The sequence below is a fragment of the Danio rerio genome, chromosome 1 (assembly GCF_049306965.1).
Source record: "Danio rerio strain Tuebingen ecotype United States chromosome 1, GRCz12tu, whole genome shotgun sequence".
Classification (NCBI taxonomy): domain Eukaryota; kingdom Metazoa; phylum Chordata; class Actinopteri; order Cypriniformes; family Danionidae; genus Danio; species Danio rerio.
This window is the reverse complement of record NC_133176.1, coordinates 30,191,110-30,216,545: the sequence shown is the minus strand read 5'-3', so window position 1 is coordinate 30,216,545 and position 25,436 is coordinate 30,191,110. Positions and strand designations below refer to the sequence as shown.

General features: G+C 34.5%; 1 protein-coding gene across 1 annotated transcript in view; it reads left to right on the top strand.

The window, feature by feature from the left end:
- The first annotated feature begins 668 nt into the window (after positions 1-668).
- si:ch1073-440b2.1 overlaps positions 669-25,436 on the top strand; it is a 91,680-nt gene continuing 66,912 nt past the window's right edge. Inside the window, exons 1-2 of the mRNA XM_073951882.1 lie at positions 669-1,188; positions 11,747-11,865. Coding sequence (XP_073807983.1) covers positions 1,113-1,188; positions 11,747-11,865 — 195 coding nt within the window. The 5' untranslated portion in view covers positions 669-1,112. The remainder of the gene's footprint in view (positions 1,189-11,746; positions 11,866-25,436) is intronic.

Here is a 25,436-nt window from a genome sequence, read left to right as displayed (position 1 = left end):
TGTAGATTGCTTAAATAGCTGCGTAGTTTTTGGATACTTGTGATAATTTTTAATCCAAACCCAACGCTTGTTCTGCAATTTTGCAAGTTATGTCTGTTTTTCTAAGCTCAGTTCATTATAACTTCGCTTGGTGTATTTGGTAAAGACATTTGTTTTTCTTCATTAGGAAATGAACCATTAGTCGTTTAAGAGTTGGGAGTAGGCTTATCGGCGATTAGGTAAAGACCTAGAAATATAGAAAATATTATAGGTCTAATAACATTTGGCATTTGATTTCCTTATTGGGTTTTGCCGATCGTGTTTTATTGAAAATGGGGCTTTTTAAGTAGCTGAAAACAGGATGGCGTTCGTTTATTTATAACCTGGATTACACCAAAGCTTTAGTCAAGAGCTTTGCACTTTTTCATAGACCTAATAAACAAATTGCCATTTTGTACTGTCCAGCAGAAATGGATACTAGCATACAGAATCATGTCGAACATTATGTTCACGACCTCTCAAATCCTACTGCACCGGGTCTATGTACGGAAATGCTCGGAGTAGCGGACGAGGCATGCAGGGCTGGAGACTTCGATCTAGCCGCGGAGATATATTCCTCTCAGCTGGCTGAGGTCGAGCATACAGACCGTGGCCTGTGCTTGCGTAAAGCTGACGCTCTTGCCCGTGGTGGGCGAATAGCTGATGCATTAGACTCGTACTGCATCGCTGCAAATATCCAGGCACTAAAGCCCGATGAACTGCAGATTTTAGTTGAAGTGATAACAAATACGATACGCACGAAAGAGCAGTGTGAGAGTAAGAACGTAAGCGTAGGCTGTAACTCGGAAGTCAGATGTTTTGAGAGTGACGAGTCAGTTGAAGAACATAACTTAGATTTGTTTTCATGCTGTCTTTGTAAGTGCTTGTTAACTGAACCGACAACATTAGTATGTGGGCATACTTTTTGTAAACGCTGTTTGGAAAATGATCTGAAAAGAGAGTGTAGAAGCTGTCTGTTAAAAACGACCAAGTCACCGAAACAATTTAATGTTGACGGACTCAGAGTAAATGTTATCATCAGTGGATTGATTGACAAATGGTTTAATACGGAAAGCAAAGTCAGACGATACTGGATGGAAGGGGAATATCTTTGGGAAAAGCAAGACTTATCCAACGCCATGCTGAAGTTCAACACGGCGATTGACCAAGGTAAATAAATGTTTAATCACATGTATACGGGGCCTTTCACTAAAAAAAAAGATTAGACCTACTTTTCAAAAGAAATGATCACAGAGGGCGACATTACGCAGGCTCCAATATGATATTGTTTTGTAACAACGTGACAATATAATTTACTAACTGGCTTTGAATTGTTTCATAAGGTTGTAAGGATAATAAAAGGTGCAATTATCTTAATCACCATTAAAATAATTAGTTTTGTTGCATATAATTAAACCAACTTTAAGTCTTAAGTAGAGCTGCAATATATATATATATATATATATATATATATATATATATATATATATATATATATATATATATATATATATATATATACATACATACATACACACACGCACATACACACACACACACACACACCAGAGGTGGGACCAAGTCATTGTTTGGCAAGTCACAAGTAAGTCTCAATTCATTGCCTTCAAGTCCCAAGTCAAAGGCAACAAGTCTCAAGTCAAGTCCAAAGTCCTACAGTTTGATTTTCGAGTCTTTTCGAGCCTTTTTAACAGAAAAATAAAATGTAAACAGATTATGTATGGTTGTAAGATCTGTATGTATTAAACAAACTTTTTTTTAAATAAAAGAACATTGCTCAGATATATAAAAATACAAATGTAATTTTCTGAAAAGTGCTAAACAGTGCTGCGTCTCGTCTCCACAGCATATTGCACAAGAACGAGTTCCACCACAATAGAGTCCATTTTGCCTCACATCACACAGAAATTGCAGGTCTACTCAATAATATCCAGCTGCAGACCCGCAGAACCACACACGTTTATATCCAGCTGCAGACCCGCAGAACCACACACGTTTTAGGCACACACAATCTAGGACACACAATCTAGGCAAACCATATATGGTTATGACGGATGTTAAAGTTATAACGTCTTTTTGGACATCGATATATTTTGATATATTTGATTAATAAATATTGTACACAATAAACAATAGTGTTTACTTTACTTTATTTCACAAATATTGCGATTGAGACGGCCGAATGGGGAGCATTGTTTCCGATCGCCATTCAATATAATAGAGTGAACAGTTTTTAATCAGTCATTATAGCTGATCAGTCTTTATTACCTGACAATAATTTGGCAGATACACGTTTGCTGGCCTTGCTGAATGATCTCATTTGGACCGGTTTAATTTATATAATGGATTAATTTATGATGAAGGAAATAATAGCAAGTTAATATAGGCAATAATACATTATATGTAATAAAATATTTTTACATGTAACAAATGTATAACACTATATTAATATTTTACTCAAGCGGTGTTTATTAGCTTAATTTTCTAATAACCTTTTAATGAATGATTTCCCACATTTAATACTCTTAATAAAACTATTAATAAAATATTAACTATTATTAAAAAAATCATAAGTGTATACACACACACACACACACACACACACACACACACACACACACACACACACACACACACACATATATATATATATATAYACACACACACACACACACACACACACACACACACACAYATATATATATATATATATATATATATATATATATATATATATATATATATATATATATATATATATATATATGTAACAGCTTTACAAGGTCAGTTTAGTAAAAGATAGTAGTTTATATATAAACTTATAATTATAATCAGTTAAGATAATCAGTTTATAACTATATTGTTTAAACTATAGTATTGGTTAACTATAGTAGGCTAATTTATTTTAAAGTGACATTATTGTTTGCTTTTTTATATTTTACAACAACGTGATTTTAACGAAGTATGATAATAAGAGCTTGAATTAGTTTATTACACTTAATCCAATAATTAGACGGTCTATTATGTTTTCTTTGTGTATATGGACACATGAATAAAGTCATAAGTGTCTTTAACCAATTATTTTTATTGACATAATTTAAGTTCAGAAACTGCAGAGACTTTAAAATGATCGTTACGATATAATAATAAAATTGACTGAAATGGGAAACCATATTTGTGAAATTCAATAGGTGGCGATAATGCTAAAGAGTTAGTTACCATATATGGTTTGCCTAGATTGTGTGTGCCTCAAACGTGTGTGGTTCTGCGGGCCTGCAGCTGGATATATCTCAGTCTACTGCTGTCTAGTTCATTAAGTTTAGTTGTGCTATGTTATGTCTTCGGTGATCAACTTGTGATTAACTAAAACTACATAAACGACCTCAATGAGGCAGCAGTAGACCAACAACTCCTGTATGCTGCAAAGTAAAATTGAGTGAACTTGGTATTTTGTCAATTGAATCTCGTGTGTGCTGAAGAGATGGAGATGCAAATATGTCTAGCAGCAATGTAAAATTGTGGCACATATTCTCAATAAAGTAGGCTACTTCATACAAACAATAACGTTTTTTTCTTCACATAACAATGAAGAACTTTGCTTTCTACCTTGTGTGATGCTCCTGCACCGATTTCCTCTGTGGACAAAACTGCTTGCGAGCTCTCAAATATACGCTGCTCACGCGCACATTTTCTCGCTCTCAAATATGCACTGCTCACGCACACATTTTCCTGCGTGCTCTCAGAGATTATATACAGAATTTGTGTCTTGTGTTTCCTCTTCCTTTCGTGCTTTTTGATATGATTTATATTGAGGCACTATTTATTAACAATAACCAAAATACTAAAATAGACTTACATATTAAATTTTTTATCTAATAAACCATAACATTTTGGCTGTATGTTGAATTTGAATTTCTCACATCGATGAATTTGCTCTTCAGTGTTTGAACTCTCAGTAATGATTAAATCACACTGAACTGAGCTAAACTGAACTGAACTGAACTTAAAACACTAAAACCTGAACCACACTGTTCCAGTTACTATGACCATTTATGTGAAGCTGCTTTGACACAATCTACATTGTAAAAGCGCTATACAAATAAAGCTGAATTGAATTGAATTGAATTGAAAAGTATGTTATATGATGAGATATTTCCAGTTACAAACACTTAAAGACACAGAGAATAGATGTTGGATGTAAAGAATGCATTTTGTTTTACAAACATTTATTAAACATCCAAAAGGTGCACCATACTAATCAAATAAAAAACATTTAAACAAAAATATAACTAACGCAAGCAGAAATGTAACTGTGATAAAAATAAGGAAAAACTTGATTAGGTATTATAGCCTACTGTACTATTCACTCTTTAAATAAATCTCACTATCAGTCCCATTTTATCATGGCAACTAAAATAAAGTGAACACGTCTCTGCTGTCTTCCACATTATTGATGAGATTGTGGAGGACATTTTCCATGTCATCCTCTTCATTTTGAGGAAAAGCTGTTCCACAGGGCCCCTGAACACATCTATTGGCATGGACAGTGTTTTGAACAACACTATAGTAAAGTACTTCAGTTAATCTGTTGGGGTCATATTATAGTTGCTATGGTAACACAAGTGTAATATAAACAAATTGCCCAGTGCTGTAGTTTTTTACAATATACGGTATATTATACTACAATTCACCACACTTTACTGTAGAAAAACTACACTCTGTATTTTATTTTATCAGTTCACTATTCTTAATACTACAGTATGCTGAAGCATTCATTAACAACTTGTAAATAATACTAGCCTAAAACATAAGCAGTATACCTAACTCTCAAAAACACTAGTATTTATTATAGAATTTACCTTAACCTCATAGTTTTTATGTATTGTTACTAAATAGTGTAGCAATATATAAACCATATCAACATTCTGAAATAATCAATTTACCAGGAGGATCTCTGGAGAGCAAAAGCAGGAAAGGTTTGAGGCACCAGTGTGGACAAAAGTCAAGCAAATGCAGTGAGACTGAATACGCGTGCAAGAGACCAGCCAATCAGATTGAAGTACCTGCCCACTGGTGAAAGTAATGTCAGAGTTAACCAGATTTTTCTTTCTTTTCATAAAGAACGGGGTTCGAATCCCACTTAGGCACTTGTAAACTATCATTTTAGACTATTTTGTCAAAAATCCCTACTGAAAAAAACAGCTTGAACCAGACTAGGCTGGTTGGCTGGTTTTAGCTGGTCGACCAGGCTGGTTTTAGAGGGGTTTTGGCCATTTCCAGGCTGGTTTCCAGCCTGGTCTTAGCTGGTCAGGCTGGGAGATGACCATATAAAACCAGCTTGACCAGCCTAGCCAGGCTGGGAGCCCAGCTAAAACCAGCTATGTCCAGCTTAAACCAGGCTGGTCAAGCTGGTTTTAGCTGGATTTTGCTGGTCAGTTTCCAGCCTGACCAGCTAAGACCAGGCTGGAAATGGCTGAAAACCAGCCTGGAAATTACCAAAACCCCTCTAAAACCAGCCTGGTTGACTAGCTAAAACCAGCTTACCAGCCTAGGCTGGTTTAAGCTGGATTTTTCTGCAGGGATATTGTAATGTTTAACAATTTATTAGAGCCACGAATTATCTAAAACTTGTTTTCATGTTTGAATAGCCAATAAATGTGCTAAATAAATTAAAATAGAAATACCCACAGTGAAACAGTTATATAAATTTAAATATTAGTTTAAATACATTCATAGTGGTTTTGAATATCTTTTAATATGTAAAGTAGAGAAGTTCACATTCAACAAACTGAATAAAACAAGTCTTCGTTTTTAGTTTATTTAAAAACAATTACAAATGGAGTAATTCAACTCTCAATTAGATGATCTCATTGAGTGATGGAATAATAAAGGTAAAACTTTAATTGAATGATCAGTCAAGTGTTTCCAAATGAAATCTGTTAAAATAAGAGTCCTACAAAACAGGAACAAAGACACTCATGAAACAAAATGTGATTGTTAATTGTATTTTTTATTAGATGGTTGGTTTTAAGTACTTTAAAAATAGTAGATAAGCGTTAAATATAGAGGGGGAAATACAGAAAAACAAACAAACAGAAATTCAACAATATAGATGCATTACATTACAATCTCACAATACAAATTTAATTAAAAACCATATAGAGGACTAAAATATTGCTAAGAGGCATAACATCAACAATAATACAAATACTTTTAAGGTTTTAAATACTAAATAAAATTAATATTATCAATCCAAAATATGAAAAAGGTAACACTTTACAATAAGGTTGTATTAATTAATTAAGTTTATGTATGTACTAATGTGAACAAACAATGCAGTGCAGTACAGTTACAGTTCATTACAGTATTCATTAATTAATGGAAATAAAATTATTGGTTACTCTTGTTAAATCACAGTGCATTAACATTAATGTTAACAAGCATACCTTTAAATTGTAATAATGCAATAGTAAATGTTAAACTATAATTAATAAAGGTTTAAAAGTATAGTTCATTATTAGTTCATGTTAGTACATAGATTTACTAAAAAAAGCTTAATGCAAAATGTCACCAAAAAATAACAAAACACTTTCTTCACAGTTTTAAGAGCTTTAAAAATAAATTATATATATATCTTGTTGTTATATATGGCATGTAATTAATGTTACTACTAATTAAATAGTTAGAAAATACTGTCAGACGATGGGCAAAACACAAAAAATAAAACATAATATGCCCATTGACACAAACGACCAAGTGCAAAAGCATAAATTACAGCCATGTTCGTTCATAATTATGTGAAATAAATCACGAGAGGGTAAATTTGGTTTAAAAAAAACTGAAGTTCATTGACTTATGCACAACAGTAAAACAATGCTTTTGCACAACAGTAACACATTGCGAGTAGTAAAGTCTCTTACCTTTGACAGATGTTGTAAATCCGCTGAATAAAACAAAAGAAGGAGATCGCGGATGTGTTTATTTCACTCTCCGAGTCAGAATGAAAATGGCATCTTCAAATTTCCCGCTGGTGCAAAAACACGGAAGTGCGCCACAAAGCGCTAGTGGTCGAAAGTATGCGTGCATGCTCTCTGTCTCACACACGCAGAGATAGAGCCTTCCGTGTCAACATACTTTTTATCTTTGGGCTTTTTATAGAAAGTAGCAAGTCTTTACAAGTCAATAGGCGCAAGTCCAAGTGAAAGTCCGAGTCATTTATGTTCAAGTCCAAGTCGAGTTGCAAATCTTTTCATATTTTGTCAAGTCGAGTCTGAAGTCATCAAATTCATGACTCGAGTCTGACTCGAGTCCAAGTCACATGACTCGAGTCCACACCTCTGATATACACACAACAACAGTTCTGTCTGGCTCTTACATCTGATGGGCTGAAAGCCGTGCGATATTCTGCAATATCAGAACTCCTACAGCCTCTTTACCCTTTGTGTATTACTCCACCCACATACAGCCAGCAAAAAGCAGACAGTACAGATCTAAAGTTTAAGAGATGCTTTTAACTGTTTTAACAGCTGTTTAACTGTCCGCTTATGATTTGAATCCAATGCGGAAGAAAGTAGTTCCTCAAAAAAAAAGGATTTTTGAGACTCTTCATGTTTGATTTTGTTTTTATATACACAATTATGCCATCAAACAGTTGTATAAACGCAATATCACACTCGTAGCAGTGCGATATGGCTGTATTTATTTATTTATTTATTTATTTATTTATATAAAAGACTTAAAGTTGGTTTGATTATATGCAACAAAACTAATGATTTTAATGGTGATTAAGATAATTGCACCTTTCACTATCTTTACAACCTTATGAAACAATGCAAAGCCAGTTAGTAAATTATATTGGTCACGTTGTTACAAAACAATATCATATTGGAGCCTGCGTAATGTTTCCCTCTGTGATTATTTCTTTTGAAAAGTAGGTCTAATCTTTTTGTGTGTGTGTGTGTGTATATATATATATATATATATATATATATATATATATATATATATATATATATATATATATATATATATATATATATATATATTAGGGCTGTGTGATATGGGCAAAATATCATATCCCAGTATTTTTTTGAGGAATGACAGTATACGACAGGGGTCTCAAACTCGCAGCCCGCGGGCCATTTGCGGCCCTCAGTGCAATATTTTGTGGCCCGCGCCGACCTCTGTACACTGACAGAATCAGCGGAGCGGGGAGAGAGAGCGCTCATGACATTTGAGGACTTTTTTTTGTGAAATCCCTTATGCGGCCCAGCCTTACCCAGACTTTGCCTCCTGCGTTCCCCAGGTAAATTGAGTTTGAGACCCCTGGTATACGATATATATTCGGTATTTTCCCATAAACGGTTACTTGAAAGTTAAAGCCTTTTTTAATAAGTCTTTATTAAACATTCTTTTGAGCAAATTTCATTTCATTTCAAATTAAATAAAAATCTTTGATAAATAAAGTAGAGTGTTTTTCCTGCTTAACACTACACACAGCACTACTATGCTGTTGTGCAAATAAAAAAGTAAATAGAACCATAGAAAACAGCTACATTGTCAGAGTAAAAAAGGAACACTTAAATAGTAACACAATAAAAATACTGTATGATAGAAAAGAACCAAAATAAATGTAAATATGAAACAGTATTTTATGTCACAATTACAGTGTTATTAAAGTGTTGCTATAAGTAATCCTGTATACTGCAGTTGTGTGATACATATCGAAGATATCTAAAGGTAAGTCTTTCACTCAATGTAAAAAAATTCTACACTTTTGTTTTGACTAAACTTGTTTTACTAAACACTAAATAAGGAGATGAAAATTAATAGACTATAGATTAAGGTTGGGCTGATAGACGATGCCATCGTCCATCGCTGATGGCTGATAGACAACACGATGCTGAACTGACATCGCCGATCCTCTGCCCCGCCCCCGTCGCAAACCCGCTCTCGAAAAATACACACTTAGGACCTGTATACACTAATACGTCTTAGTTTTAAAATGGCAAGTTAGAACAAAAATGATCCACATCCACACTGGCGTTTTAAATAGCATTTCTGAACAGCCCTCTTTCCGGCTGAAAACTCACATCACTTGACCACACACACACACACACACACACAGACACAACCACAGACATAGCCACACACTAAATATTTCCCAAATGATGTTTAACAGTGCAAGGAAATTTTCACAGTATGTCTGATAAATTTTTTTTCTCCTGGAAAAAGCCTTGTTTGTTTTATTTTGGCTAGAATAAAAGCAGATTTAATTTTTTATGAACCATTTTATGGACAAAATTATTAGCCTCTTTACGCAAATTTTTTTATCGATAGTCTACAGAACAAACCATCAATAAACAATAACTTGCCTAATTACCCTAACCTGCCTAGTTAACCTAATTAATCTAGTTAATCCTTTAAATGTCACTTTAAGCTGTAGTCTTAAAAGAAGTGTCTTGATAAATATCTAGTAAAATATTATGCACTGTCATCATGGCAAAGATAAAATAAATCCGTTATTATAAATGAGTTATTAAAACTACTATGTTCAGAAATGTGTTGAGAATCTTCTCTCCGTTAAACAGATATTGGGGAAAAAATTTAACTGGGGGACGAATAATTCAGGGGGGCTAATAATTCTGACTTCAACTGTATATTTAAAAATATATCTATTTTCACCTTTCGTAGCATCTTTGGAGTAGAATGTGTTTTTCCTAGTAGGTTACATGAATCTGTAAATAAAAACAAAAATACAAAATACTTAAATACAATCTTGATTAGGGCCATAAAAATTTATCTTAACACAAGTTAGACAGTGCCCAAATGTCTGCATTTGATGATGGCTTGTTATTTAGACAAACAGCTTAATCACATAAAAGCTTGTGTCTTGTAGTGGGAATTCCTTCAGCATTTGTAAATTGAAATATTATGTAATAATAATATGGTCTTGCACATGGTTGCTGTGTAGTCATTTTGTGGGCTGCATGTTTTCTTTTCTCACAATATGCCGTTCAGGCAGTTTGACAGAAAACAAATATGTTGCCTGCTTGCTCAGTGCGGTCACACAATCTGACTCAGTCTATGACTTGAGAAACATAATTTTCCACCTTGAGTCATATACAGGGCTAAACAGAATCTGCAAATATTTTTGTCAATTTTTAACACATTGATAAATATGAGGTATATATATAATAATAACCTTTTAAAACTTTTGTTTAAAGTTTACAACGCAAATCCAACTAGAACCACTTGTGTGGCAAACGAAGTAATTATAGGGCTGTTTACACCCGGTCACTTCATAAATTTTTTTTTCTGATCGGATGGCTATACGATCATGAAATGGACATGTGTAAATGCTCTCCAAAATGCATTTGAGATGGATTCCTCTTCAATATGATCTTCCACAACTGACAGGGCGTCAAATGTTTCTGTCCGAGTCTTCATCTTTTAATTGAAAGGAATATAGTTTTTGCCTCAATGCTAGCTTATTTGCCCATGTTTTCTTTTGGAACTGATCAATAACGCTTTCCAAACACAAGAGTTGGATCTTCAAACTCTCTGATTAAATGAGCAAAGACGGTTCAACAGACCTTTACAGTAGCTTTCTGAGCCCATAACCTTTTGGTTTTAAATGAAGACTCTGACTTCTGAATTACTGTATGGCTGAAATGTTTTTTGTTCGTCTGCATGATGTAGGCTTATAGTTACAATAATATTTATAAAATATGGTTATTATGATATTTATACATGACTAAACTAGTGTGCAACTTAAGCAAAACTTATACATTTTTTTACATTTAGTTTTGCAGTTCAGGCCCAAACAAATGTTTGTTGCAATTTTAATTGTTTGAGTTCATTTGATTGTTTGTACAATCTTTAAGCTATGTTTGTTGTTTCATTGAAGGGTCTCTGACACATTGCTTATATTATTTATCTTTATTTTGGTAATCAACATTAACTGTGTGCATCAGCAGGCAGTTTTTGTTATGTTCATTATTTAATATAGGCTCTCTCAAAACACAGGCACACAAAAGATGGACTTCCGGTGTAAATTATAATTTTATCATAATAATAAATTAATTTAAAAAAAAAAATTTAATGTCAACTCTCATTATTTCCTACATATGCATATATGCTTTTGTGTTTTTATAGAATGGGAGTTGGTAAACATATTGGCGTGCACAGATAGGTAGCATTTTGATTGAATGCAGTGGGCCGCTCTGTCCCAAAATGCCAGGGCAATTTTTAAAATTTTTGTCCCAGTCCAGCCCTGGTAGAATCAATTGTTTAAATAGTATTGTATATATAATTATATTGCATTTCATGTGAATAAAAATAGATATTGTGACAAAATTTGAAGAGTTCTTTCACTCATTTTAGTTTAACCATGGTTAAACTAAATTCCAAATTCATGGACATAGTATTTTTTTGTTGTCTGTCAGTTGCAAATTTGCCTGAGTGCCTGTAACAAATAAAAATTGATTTAGGATATTTGACCTAAAGTGTTTGAGTGTCTTGATATGTGCTGTAGCTACCAATTGTACTCACATTTTTGTCAACAATTTGTTGCTTTTATTTAGTCAAAGGATGACCATTACCATTTGTTAATACATTTTAGCTACATTATTTTAGCTTAAACCTTAAAATGACTTAAAGTTCTGTTACATTTGATTTCTGATAGTAACACATCTTTATTTCTTCACAGAGCCCTCTATAGGTAGGCTCCTGGCTCAGCGGGCAGAGTTGTGTATGGAAATGAAGAATTTCAGTCAAGCAATCAAGGATGGGGACACCATGTGCCAACTCCGTCCACTGTGGCCAAGGGTAGGTATCTGTGAGGTGCAAAAGAGATTGGAAAGCCATGTCAATCAGCTGATCATTTTGTGAATCTTTTATATATCTGCCCATAGATTAATCAGCAGAAATAATTGCCGCACATCAACACTAGCACACGTAAATCTTCGTAGACATAAATACAAAGAATTTAACTAATACTGCGGAATAAATAGTTTGAGATAAGTTTATTAAAGTTTAATATACTTATTGTCTTGGGTCACGTGATACAATGTGTCTTTTATAAGGAAAAAGCATGTCGAGATCAGGCAAGAGAAATATACATATCAAATTCCGCAATAAAGACCTTAAAAAGATAGATTTAAAAATGCCTAATGGTATGTTTACATCAGACATTGATGAAGTGTCAAGTGCAGGGGATTTACATGAAAGTTCATTCAAAGATGGAATTAGACATCCTTCAGCATTATTTACAGGAATGAGGCACAAATTGAATGTTTTTGTGCAATTGACATGCTAATGATTTAAATGATTCATGCGAATGATTAATCTTCTTTCTAAGAAGTATAATTCCGTTTCTAAAAATCAATTCAATGGTCTGCTAAGACGAGATTTCAATTACGGCTATTGCCGTCAAAAATAAAAACCCATTTATGTTCAAGCAGGGTAACAAGATCGAATTTTTAACATTAGATTCATCAACATGTACTGAAACTTTTCTTTATGTAAATGAAACTTTATTGACTAATCTAACAGAAGCTAAGCATAAACACATTTTTACAGTTGTAGAGAAGAGAAAGGGAACAAAATAAGAGTTTAAGAGTCTAATGATGGAAAAACTTTGGATATTGTAAGACCAAACCAAGCAAATAATAAAAAATAATTTATAGAACCCTTCTATGGTTTCTTTAGGGTTACATTTAATTTACACAAGTTCAGTGGTAATCTGGAGGTGTTACTTGTGTACCTTTTTTGATGTGAGGAATTCAGTCAGTTCTTTGACCTCATGAGGTTTAGAGTTGGGTGGAGTCTGGATTTTCAGTTGAGGCTGCAAAAACTGTAGTCGTTTTGACTTTTGGTTTCACGGCACACTAAACTTGAACAGACTCTCAATGGAAAGAAAAGAATGAAAGTTATAAGATATTGGACTATCTGAGCTGTGCAGTTAACCCATTTTGTCAGGGTCCACGCCTGCTCCCTTGAGTTTCTGGGGGTTCTCCTGGATTCTATTCTGGGTTGACTCTGGTCTGAGTGGTGGCCTTAGGTCACAAGCTTTTATAGGAATGGTTTTGTACCTACCCTCCTGAGCCGAGTTGACCAATGAGAAGTTAACTCCCCAAGGCATGTTTTATAGTCTTGGCTCCAAAGCATGGTGATTTTCATAGGCATACTGAGTGTTAGACAATGTAGAAATGTTTAAGTTTCTTAAAATGTTAATATGTTGCACACGTATTGACATAAAATGTAAACAATTGTTCAGTACACCAAAATAGCTTTGCAGGGACATCAAACATGAACCGAACCATTTATGATCGTGTTTAGCTGTGATAGGGTTTAACATTGATTGCAGATTAATACCATAATATTAGTACATGAGCAAGAGACTTTGTTGCCAAACACCTGAGAGAGATTAAAAGTTTACATTAAAAGTATCAGTCTTAAGCAAGGAGTGTACAGAAGTTTGACCAAATCTTTTTGTTTCCATTTCTGAGCACACTCCTTTCATGTCCTAAATACCTTGGAATCATATTACACACTGACTATCCAGTCTTTTCCTGGGTAAGAGGTTAATGATGTATTATTTGTTGAATAAAGTAAAATAATCATGGGTCTGATCAGCCACAATTGTTACATAACTGACAATATTATCGATGCTGTAAAAGATACCGCATAAACTTAAAGGTATTAAATATTTCAGCTGACATTTTGAAAAACACCTCTATAAAGGGCTGCACGAATAATCATATTATTATCAAAATAACGATATTTGTGGCCCACAATCAATAATTAAATATCAATTATTAAATAGTATTCAATAGATTAGACGTGTTTATACAGTATAATGACCAAGCCGGTATTTTAATGGGCAGAGTTTACGGATTTTACCGCACCACAAGCATAAGGGTAACTGTGTATAGATTGCAAGTGTTTTTTCGAGAAGTGCAATGTTGATCTGATAGCCTTTGCTCCTGTTCAGTCCAAACTTCCCAAGGTAACATAAAGACCCTTATTAACCACCTTAAAAGCTACCACAAAGTGACTGTCATCAGTGAGTTCAGGAGAATTTTATGCATTACTAACATCACTAAACTGTTGTATTAGGAAACTAAATATTCGTGGAGATTCAGCAGTTTTTTTTTCTGACGTCTTTGCCAGTCATGTAGACAGAGGACACTGCATCATATTGTTTTAATAAGAAAAAAAAGCCATTGTGGCCCTGTTCACCCAGGTATTGAGGTTCGTTTTCGTCAATCTAATGCAACTTTTAATATTTACAGGAAAAAAAAAAATGTAATTAAAAGTTTCAGATTAATTAAACTTAATTAAAACATTATAAATAATTTTATGCATTAAATAATGAAATAGATAACTAGTTTACTTTATTGCGGATTAGACTGCACATTTTGTTTTACAGTTTCAATATGTATATATGCTTTTTTTTAAATAACATTCGTTTAACAAATATTTTAGCTCATTGAAAGTAATTAAATTACTGCCTTTTGATTAAAACTCAGTGCAAAAGATCAGGAATTGATCGCGCATGTAAAAAAAAAAAACAATCCAAACACATGCATCGCTCTCATGTCACGTTTTCATGGATAAATTCGCATCTAAGTGCTGCTTTGAATAGAATAAAATGACTAAAAACATATTGAAGACTATACTCATAAAAAAAAAAAAAAAACATTTACAAAGGTGTATCTTAAGGAAAAGCACCAATTGATGGGCACTGCTTTTGGTTTTAAAAGAATCAAGCAGATAAAAAAATTATTAATTTGCAGAAGAGAAATGACAGAAATTTTGCAAAAGAAAAAGATTAAACGTATATCGGAGCTGTTAAAATAACATTCTACTTGAATATATTCTTTTAACTCCAATACAACAGCTAAGATTATGAATGACGGATAGTAAAGTCGTCTCTCCTGTGTGCTTCAGCAGCGCATCCTGCTGTTTGTGAATGAGAAGGAGGAGAGAATGCACTGTTTAGTTTCATCTCAAGGTATTTAAATAGAAACTGAACTGCTCAACTCTTGTTGGTTGTACCTGCAGGATGTACAATGAACCTAGTGCCATTCTATTAATTTGATATTTGTGAAATATGTGAACCAACCGCAGATGCTTTGTCATTTTGGTCGCAACTAGGGTTGTAACAATATACCGGTATGACGGTTTACCACGATTTGAACCTGCACGATTATCATACCATGAACAATTGCATATCAACGGTTTTAACCCTTAAAGACCGAGACAGCCACCTGCGGCTAAAAATAAGTATTGCTCTTAAATGTTTAATAACTTTTGATCCGCTGATCCGATTCATACAATTCAAAGATTGGCATAAAGAAGAGAATCTCAGCTTTCCAGTGCTGTATCACATAACATTTGTGATATGTTTGTGATAGGACTTTCAGAGGCTCCGGAATCAGTGCGGTTACGTCATCAAAATTTGACAACGCTGATTTGACAAAGAAACGCTCGTCACTGTGTCTCCGGACAAACCAGACATGATACATTGATGCATTGTCCCTCCTCCATGGCCAGATTGGTTCAAACTCGCTATATCACAACCAATAAGCATAGGTTTCACTTTTGTTTGTGGACCAACACTGAGCTTTTTGAACAACACGGAATGAGAGATAGGCATACATTTCTGAGCGGCTAAATAAAACGCAAAAAAAAAAGGTTTTGCATGAAATAATTCTCATACTAAGTACTTTTGCATGCACAGCAGCACAGAAACATGACAAAACAGTGACACAGCAAAGACGAACTGCTGCTCTTGCTGTTTTCAAAAGACACAAATGAAGGTGCAGCTGTTTGTCTGCATTGCATACAACCACATCCAAATCCATATCCACAGACAACCATATCCATGCTGGCACATAAAACCTAAGGATGTTCCATATTGAATCTAGTTTCGTTATGTAACTATTTATAGTATAGTAAATATTTATATCTATTTTTTTACTGAGGATTTGCACCATGTTTATTTGGACTTTGACACATTATTTTTTATTTTTTTATTTGTTCATTGTACAAGTGGACACATTCTCTCACCTCAGCGGTCAAGATTAAGTCCTGAAAATCTCAACATGCTTACATTTCTTCATCACAACCTAGACTGAAAAAAACAACGCTTTAAATACATGTTTACAGCCATAAACTTGGTATTGCACTTTTGGTCTCCCATTTATCCTGCTTATAAGGAAGGACAGTTTAAGTTTATTTTTGTCTAATCTTAAAAGACCCTGCTTGTTTATTCCTTCTAATTTAATTTATTAAAATGGGAGATTTTCCAGTTTATTTTTATAAAAGACTTCTATAGTTCTATTAAAATGGTTTTTTCAAAAGTTTGTTGAAATATAACCTTTGTTCAGTCAGAAAACGTGTTCTTATTCTTTTCAGGGTATTGCTATGAGAATTACTATTTAATACCGTATACCGCGAAACCGTCAAACCGTGGTATTGTTTTAGACGATTATCATACCGTAAAAATTCATACCGTTACAACCCTAGTCGCAACACCCTGCTTTATAACCTATTAGTTTATTGCAATAATTACACTTAGCGTTACCAGCGTTCTTTACCACATTTAGCCACTTGTTTGAACACATTTTGTGGTTTATCTCCAAACAAATGTTAAAATTATTATTAAAAAAAATATGCATGCAGAAATTGGACAAGAGGAATCAAAATTTAAATGATTTAACAAGTATCCGATTCTTAGTATCTTATCCTCGCCCATTTTTATTAAAAGTTGTTTTTTATATTTGTGGCTGTGAAGTTTAATGAGATTGTATATATTGGTGCTGTCAATCGATTAAAAAAATTAACTAATTAATCGCGATTAATCACATTTAAAATACTGAAACTTGTAAATTTGCCTATTCAAATAGAAAATTAATGTAAACGCAAGACAAAAACTATTTAAATTCAAAATTTAATTGTTTATTAGACTTTTTGTTTAACTTGTAACACAGATTTCTTCATGTAAACAACATACCCACAATAAACCATCAAGATCCTGGCTTGACACCCATATTTATTACAGAAATAAAAACACAGGCATGTTATGCCATTTGAATTTTAAAACAGTCAATACCAATAAAGAAAAAAAAATTCCAAGTTGGATTCTAAGTGAACTACAAAATAAAAAGCCAAAATACAGGCATTGCAAATATGGAAAAGGGAAAATTATAAAAGCAATAAAGAATTGAATACAAATAATTGTACTCATTGTAAAGTTATATTGCTGTGCATATAGATAGTAGGCTTGCCACGATAGACGATGTTGACGGTGATACCGGTGTTAAGACGCAACACCGTTGACATCACTTTTCCACCGTGACACCGTCCCCACATTTTTTTTTAAGTATTCGTTTTTTATTTTATTTTTTTTTATTAAACATTTATTTGAAATAAATAGAAAATATAATTATAAATAATTGACTTAAAACAAGAGCATGCTCTATAATTAAAATCTAAACATAGCTATAGTGCGTCATATTTCATTTACCACGTGAGGTGAAACAAGGAGTCGATTTTACAGAAAGAGGATGGCGGACGATTTATTGTCAAAACGCAATGCAAAAGCGCCTGTTTGGCAATATTTTGGGTTCAACCCAAATGCATAAGAGAACCTGAAGACGTTAATGAGGCAATCTGCAAACTTTGCCTGACAAAGGTGTCAGCATCTGGAAACATAACTAATTTATACACGCACCTTCATGTTTAACTATGGGTGGGTCGCGGATAGATCAATGGCCATAAATACACAACGCATACTCTCATTAAAAAAAAATCACGCGACCATCAACACACAATGTTGAATAATAAATATCTTTTTTTATTAAAACGAGTGATTTAGCAATGCCGTGCCATTGACAATCCAACATCAGAGAAACATCGTGGCAACGGGAGTAGTTTTCCGAAGTTCAGCTGTTCTTTTTTGCACTTGATTATGTGTTTAATGTCAAAAAAATCCACAATGAATAGGCCGACAAGAGCGCATCCTGTGTGTGCGCGCATCTTTTATCACTGAGGACGCTCTCTTCAAAAACCGAAAGTTACTTCTTCTGTCTGGCAATATTCTGGCAAAATTCTTAATAGGCTATATGAAAAGTTTATTTAGATGAGCCAATATTAAAAATTGCAATAAAGTAACTGAGACGTGCAGCCACACATCGAATCTGAGGACTGATTTCGCTCTCTCTCTCTCTCTCTCTCTCTCTCTCTCTCTCTCTCTCTCTCTCTCTCTCTCTCTCTCTCATTCAGACATCGAGCCGCAACACAATTCAAGTTGCAAAACTTAGGCAGGTGCAGCTGACAAGTAGAATAGCTGAAGCCTTTACGAAATCTGTCAAAATGCACCACTGAAATTAATAAGCATAAATGTCTTTGAGCCAAAAAAAAAAGTCTATTGGTAGGATAAAAACGCAATTGGAACCAAATGAGTTGTGTAGCCTATAAATTATAGGCCTATTAATTATAATAAAATGAAAACTAAATTTAACAATTCATTTCATTTTTCGTTTGATAAAAATATACGTAAACAAAAAAAATCAAAGGGTGGCTAATTTGTTGGCTATTAATGTGTATTAATATTAGTGAAAATATGCTCAGTCTATTTAATTAATGGCTATATACGCTTCAATAAACAAGCCAATCAAAACACATTATTGTGTACTGGGTTATTATGTATATTTTACAATAAAAAACTAAACGTAGCATGTCTCGCTGTCATTTAAAACATGTAATTCATAACACACCAGAGCTGTGGACCTGTAGTGTTTAAACTTACAGGGCAGTTGGTCAATAGTCTTACTGCGCACTGAACTCCAATTGACGGGACTCGATAGTTACTCGATAGACAACATTAACTTGAGAGATTTAAAAAATAAAAGGAACAACGCACAAATCTGCAACAAATAAAAATAAAACGTCTTGCCAGTGCTGTGTGTGTTCCGCCACTAACAGTGTGAGACGCCCTTATGCTGCGGCTGTAACTGCCGCTTGTAAGAGAGATCAAAGCTGTATCGATATAACCAAAAAGCAAGATCATATAGTTATAAATATTCCATAACAATACTTATCGAAATATTTATACATTTACATGTTGTTTAATGAGATTGTGTGATCTGTATAGGTTGTCTGATCTTTCCAGAAGCTGTAAACTGACAGGTGTGCGGTGATGTTTAGCTCTGACGAGGCGCTTTTATTTAGCCTGTAGTCTTTGGATTTTTTACATAATGTTCCAATTCTTAACATTTTATTATATAGTTTATATATAAAATGAGTGCTCGCTTGTTTAGTTGTGATAATTATGCAAGGATCATATTTTATATTCGGTTTATTCTTCAATAGCCTATAGATTCGTTAATAATGTATTTTATAAATGGATTGTTCATAAGGACTAAGCTGTTAATATATAATACAGGCATTTATGGTTGTTATTTGTATGGTTTCAACTTCCACAGTTTTTTCAGCCTGTAGCATTGTTGTGTTTTATTCGTTGTTAATAAAAGTTATGTTTTGTTTAATAACAGGGATTTTTTTTGTAGTTTCCTTTTCGTCCATTCAAACAATTTACGCCGAATTGGCAATTCCCGCAAAACTGAAAGTGAAAGTATTATACGCACGCATTTACAAGCTATTTAAAAGCAGAAAAAAGAGGCAATGAAGAAACGCCCACTCCCACGGTGATACCGGTATTACCGGTGTTGTCACATGTTGATTAACCGGTGGGGAAATTTCCTCACCGTCACAACCCTAATAGATAGATAGATAGATAGATGGATGGATGGATAGATAGATAGATGGATGCATATTTGGGTTATAAGCATCTGTAAGTAATATGAAATGTTCACATATCTTTTGCAAATGCGAGTTCATTATTTCAGAATGCAGGAAAAGTGGCCGCACTGGTGAAGCAAACAACATTTCCATTGTTTACATCCTTGTGTATGTTCTGCTACAACACACCATTAACTCTAGAAACCATGCATGTAATGTAAGATATTAATTTTAACATATTAATATTTTTTTTTGACAGCATTAATTATAAAGTAGAAACAATTTTGCTTAGTCCTCCTTTACATTCATCCAGTTGCTAAGACAGTCCAGTCTGTTGACATTATCGGGGAATAATGTGTTTTCTTTTGAATAATGTGAGCTGAGAATGCAACACAATCTCACAGCAATTCGTAACTTTTTTATTTAGTAGATACAGACAACGAAGTTTAGGCAGGCTTGTTGCTTAGAAACGCGCACACGCACACACACAAACACACACACACACACACACACACACACACACACACGCACACAAACACAAACCAGGGCACTGCTCAGGGGGATCCCTGGTGGCTAGAGCATCCATTACGCTTTCATTGAGTTTAAGGAGGAAACGCATCAAACTAAAAAAAAAAAAAAACTGCTTTATTTTATTTATTTTTTTTTAATATTTAAAAAAATTAAATCGCATACGTTAACGCACTAATTTTGACAGCACTTATATATAACAATGTGTAACGATATTACAAACTGAATATCGCGATACATCAACCACGATATGCATCACGAACCAATTTAAAACACATCTTTATTTTATCACATTTGATTAAATTGTTTTATATTTTGATGAGCTTTTGTTCTAAATTTTATATTCTAAAGTAAGTATTTTCCATGTGCATGTCATGTCATTTGACTTGAATAAGCGATCACATTCGGTTACAAATGTATACGCAGGATGGCTGTTTCGCATATATTGAGATTGCAGATCCCCCAGACACATTTAAGTTGCCTGTGTGGTAATATTTTGGTTTTCCAGTGGAGTACAGGAATGGAATTTGTGTCAAAGACAAAGTGCACACTATCTGTCGGAACCGTTTCACGAAACTTACTTATAAGGAATAACATTTAGAAATTGTGGTAATTTCACAATGTGATGGTGTAAGCAAAAAACACTGACAACAGAACTGCCAGCAAAAGTGTACAAAGTGAAACAAGAATAATGCCCAAATATATACACAAAAGAAAAATATTCACAACAATAAAGAGAATATAATAAAGTAGCAAATTCAAACAAGGTATGAAACAAAAATTAGTTAAACTCAAGAGTAAGGGGTTGATAGTGAAGCCAAACAAAAGAAAGAAATATAACGAAACAATTCTAACTCATGAATAACCCCCTACCTCGCTATAAACTGATGAAAAGGTCCTCAGCGATGTGCGCCGTATTCTTCCCTATACTGGATTGTAGAATAAAATAGATACAAAGATGACGTTCACCTTTGACCTGATGTCTTTAACAATACATCTTCTATGTGTTTGCAAAATGGAAGTCATACGACATCTTCGCTATCCACCTTACTCTGAGAAAAGAGTGAACATGAGGTATAGCTGAATATGACAGGAAAGAGCTGAGCCAAAAACACACAAAATCAAACACACACACACACACGCACACACACGATCACAGTTTCTCAAAGTGGGCAAAAGAAAAAATTATAATTTTGCTCAAATGAAAGTTAAGCAAAAATAACGAAAATCATAATCATGTCAGCAAAATACACGAAAACGAGATCAAAGGAAAAAGCACTCTCCTCCTCTTTTTCTGACATCCTCATTATATCCCTGGGTCACGTCGATCCCAATGATGATAGATCGGTCTCCTGACCAATCAGCTGTTGTGAAGGCAGAGCTACAGAAATGACAGGCATGGAAAAAGCGAGAGAGAGAACGGGAGGCAAAAATACAACCTATATGTCTACAACTGTAACATTGGTTCCTGACAAAATTGCAATTTTAATGGTGAATATGTCATGTAAAAAAACATTAATTTAATAAAAACATTAAATGTTTTTTTGTTCATTAATTTAAACGGAAACCTACCTATCTAAATCAGAACTTAGATAATCAAAAATAAGCATCACTATGTCTGTGTCTGCACAGAGATCAAGCCTCTCATCTGAGAATGGTGGACATTATGCTGTTTTTGATAAATAACTTAAAACTTAATTGAATATTCCACATGTCCTTAGAGAGGAAAAGCCTGTTTATCTTTTACTAGAAAACACTGCAGTTATTTATTTATTTTTAGTTTGCTTACTTCAAATGGCTTCACTCAAGAGAATTGTTTTTTCTTACTGGTCTATATTGGAGGTATTTATTTAATTTTAGTTGTTTTCTCTGGTATCCTGACTACTAAAAATGTGATGGCAAAAGTTAATAAAGAAAAAAAAGTTTAGTTGAGGGCCTGACAGGACACAGACACAAACATGAACAACAACGAACTGACAAAGTGAAACAGAAACGCTGGACTAATAAAGGCGCAGTAATGCGCTGCACCTGTGCTGTGTTTGTTAAAAAAAGCCGGCAAGTCAGCCGGCCCATATAAGCGGGGCAGAGCAGGATTCTTTCAGCCTTCTCTCCAAAATCACTTGGTTGATCTTGGCTGGTGGATTAACATTCACTACATCAGGGGTCCTCAAACTTGTTCCTGGATTGCCAGTGTCCTGCAGATTTTAGCTCCAACCCTAATCAAACACATCTGAACTAGCTAATAGAGGTGTTACTAGGTATACTTGAAACACCCAGGCAGGTATATTGAGGCAAGTTGGAGCTAAACACTCCAGGGTCACTTGCCCTCCAGGATCAGGATTGGAGACCCCTGCACTACATGATCGCTCTTATCGGCGCCATTAATAATAACTCTGACTGGGTTTGCTAACCTGTGTACTTCTCATGTACTGCTTCCTCCTCAGACTTTAGCCACAAATGCCCCCTGTCATCCCAACGAGGTGTGCCTGAAAAGCGTGACCGCACTGCGTCATGTGCGCGTCCCTCCAGTAAAAATAATGCATGAGCTGGCCTTAGTTAATAGCCTCAGTCATAATTATTCTAGTGTGCGTGGTTATTAGTCAAACTAGCGCGCAGTTTAGTTGCAACAGTTTTGTTCCGTGCAGAAACATGGTGTTGAAAAGCCTTTACGATTAATTTACCGTAACGAATCAAAATGCGGTAAATAGTGAAACCGGTTAATCGTTTCATCCCTACTCCCCATCTATGAGACGCGGCGGAGGAAGAAGTGAAGAAGAGGAACAGATGATCTTGCCTGCTAGAGAATAAGAAATATATTTATCCATGACCTCCCTCTCTGGAACACACAGTGATTATAATTTGCCTTTAGGCGAAGACGTACCTGGTAATAAATCTATTGCACAGTCTTGGGGACGATGAGGAGGCAGAGAAGCAGCCCGGGACTTACTGAACACTCTCTTCAGGTCATGGTACCAATGAGGCACATTTGATAGATCCATATGTTCCTGCTGAAACACCGAACGAGACACAGCAGAACAAGCAGACAATAAACAGGACTTATTACAGCTCTCGCTCAAAGAAAACACTGCATTATGTACCCAATTAATGTTAGGCCAGGGATGTCATGGGATCACAGGGGTGGCGATAGTCTCTGTAAAAAAAAAAAAAAATTAATTAATTCAGAATGGTTACTAGAGGTAATGAGTTTTATGGGACCAGTGGAGTGTGTGACGGTAGGAAGAGAAAGACCGCTAGGGGCGTATACAGCAATAGTTAGGGAAAAAGGAAAAACAGTTTTAAAACTGTAAGCAAGTTTCGAATCGATAAAATTTCTATTTCCTCTGCAGTCAATGAGCGAATGACAATCGTGTATGTTAAGAGTTAAAACACAGCTTAACTGCCAACATAGTTGTGTTAAAAGAATATTCATTCAAAATCCAGTAAGCTCTTACCCATAAATTGATTCTTGCTTTTGGCTAGACATGTGGCCACAAATGTCCAGCGACTCCACAGTAAATATAAAGCCCCTCTGAACAGCATCGACGCCTTTCCTCCACAGATAGGCGAAATCTGCCCATCTGCATGGGTTCGGACTAGAGGTCGGGTGAAGCAGTCTCAGAAGAAGCAAAGAGAAACATCTGTGTGGTCAGGTGTTGAGTGTGAAGTACCCTGCGAGCATGGGCGTAAATCCCGGGGGGTATGGGGGTGACATGTCCCCTCCCATCCTAGGCTTTTTTCAATTATAAAAAAAAAACTCTGAATTGTGAAAAACATACGTGTATATACGTGATACCGTCAAACCGCCTCCATATTTTACCCCGGTATCCGGTATTACCGGCGTAATAAAAAAAAAAAAAAAAAAATTATGACGTAAGGCTCAGACAGCATCACCAAACTGTTGGCTTAAGCCTAAACCATTCAGAAACTGAATACATTCTATGCGACCTTAGGCTGAGAGAGAGAGAGAGAGAGAGAGAGAGAGAGAGAGAGAGAGAGAGAGAGGGAGAGAGAGAGAGAGAGAGAGAGAGAGAGAGAGAGAGACTTTTAACAACTCTTTAATTACAACAGTTTAAAAACTGTATCAGTTTAAAAACAATTACAGCTTATTACAAAAACATGTAAATACACACAAAAAAATAATAATCAAAAATAAAACAATAACACACAAAATAAATAATAATAAAACAATGATAAACTAATACCACCAAGTTTACAGCAATATATCACAACCTCCTTCTTCATTAGGTTGACATAAAATATTTTCAACACCCCATACAAGAAAGAAAGAATCAACATCATTCACCAATTCATAATATTTATACTCCATTACTAGCCTGCTTTTTACCAATATTCTGAACAAGTCCAAAGGATCAGTATTGCTATCTAACAGTATTTTATTTTTTCTTGTCAGCCATACTGCCAGTTTTGCCTTACCTAATACAAAATTTGTTAAAACAATTTTTTTCTTATTTAAAGCATTGTATTTTGGTCCAAAGATAAAAAGACTATTAGTAAAAATGAAACCAAATTTCTGACACAAGTCTCTCAACATGTCAAACAATCTAAAAAGCCTTGAACATCCAATAAATAGGTGAGCCATTGTTTCTGACAGGCCACAAAATATACATTCATCTCCTTGTGCCGGATTTAGATGATTCTTAAAACGATTTGTTGCCAATATCCAATGAGAGATCCGCCATTGTAAATCTCCGCTTCTTTTTTCAATTGGTACTTTATATAATGACCTCCAACATCCTTTTGGAGTGGTACCAATTTCAACAAAATTTCCCCATTTGGTTTCTGGAATTTCTCTCAAAGATTTTAAATTTAGAAATTTAACACAAAGACAATATAAAGACTTTTTAGATATTTCATCAAAGAAACCAAGTTGCGGTGTTTTAAATGAAAGTAATCTAGTATCATCCTCCTGCCAATCTTCTAAATTTACTTTTACACTAATCCTGGGAAATGCAGTCTTAGTTACTTCTATTTGCAATGGTACTACAGGAAACAATTTTTGAACCTCATATAACAATTTTTCAATAAACCTGATAGAGTGA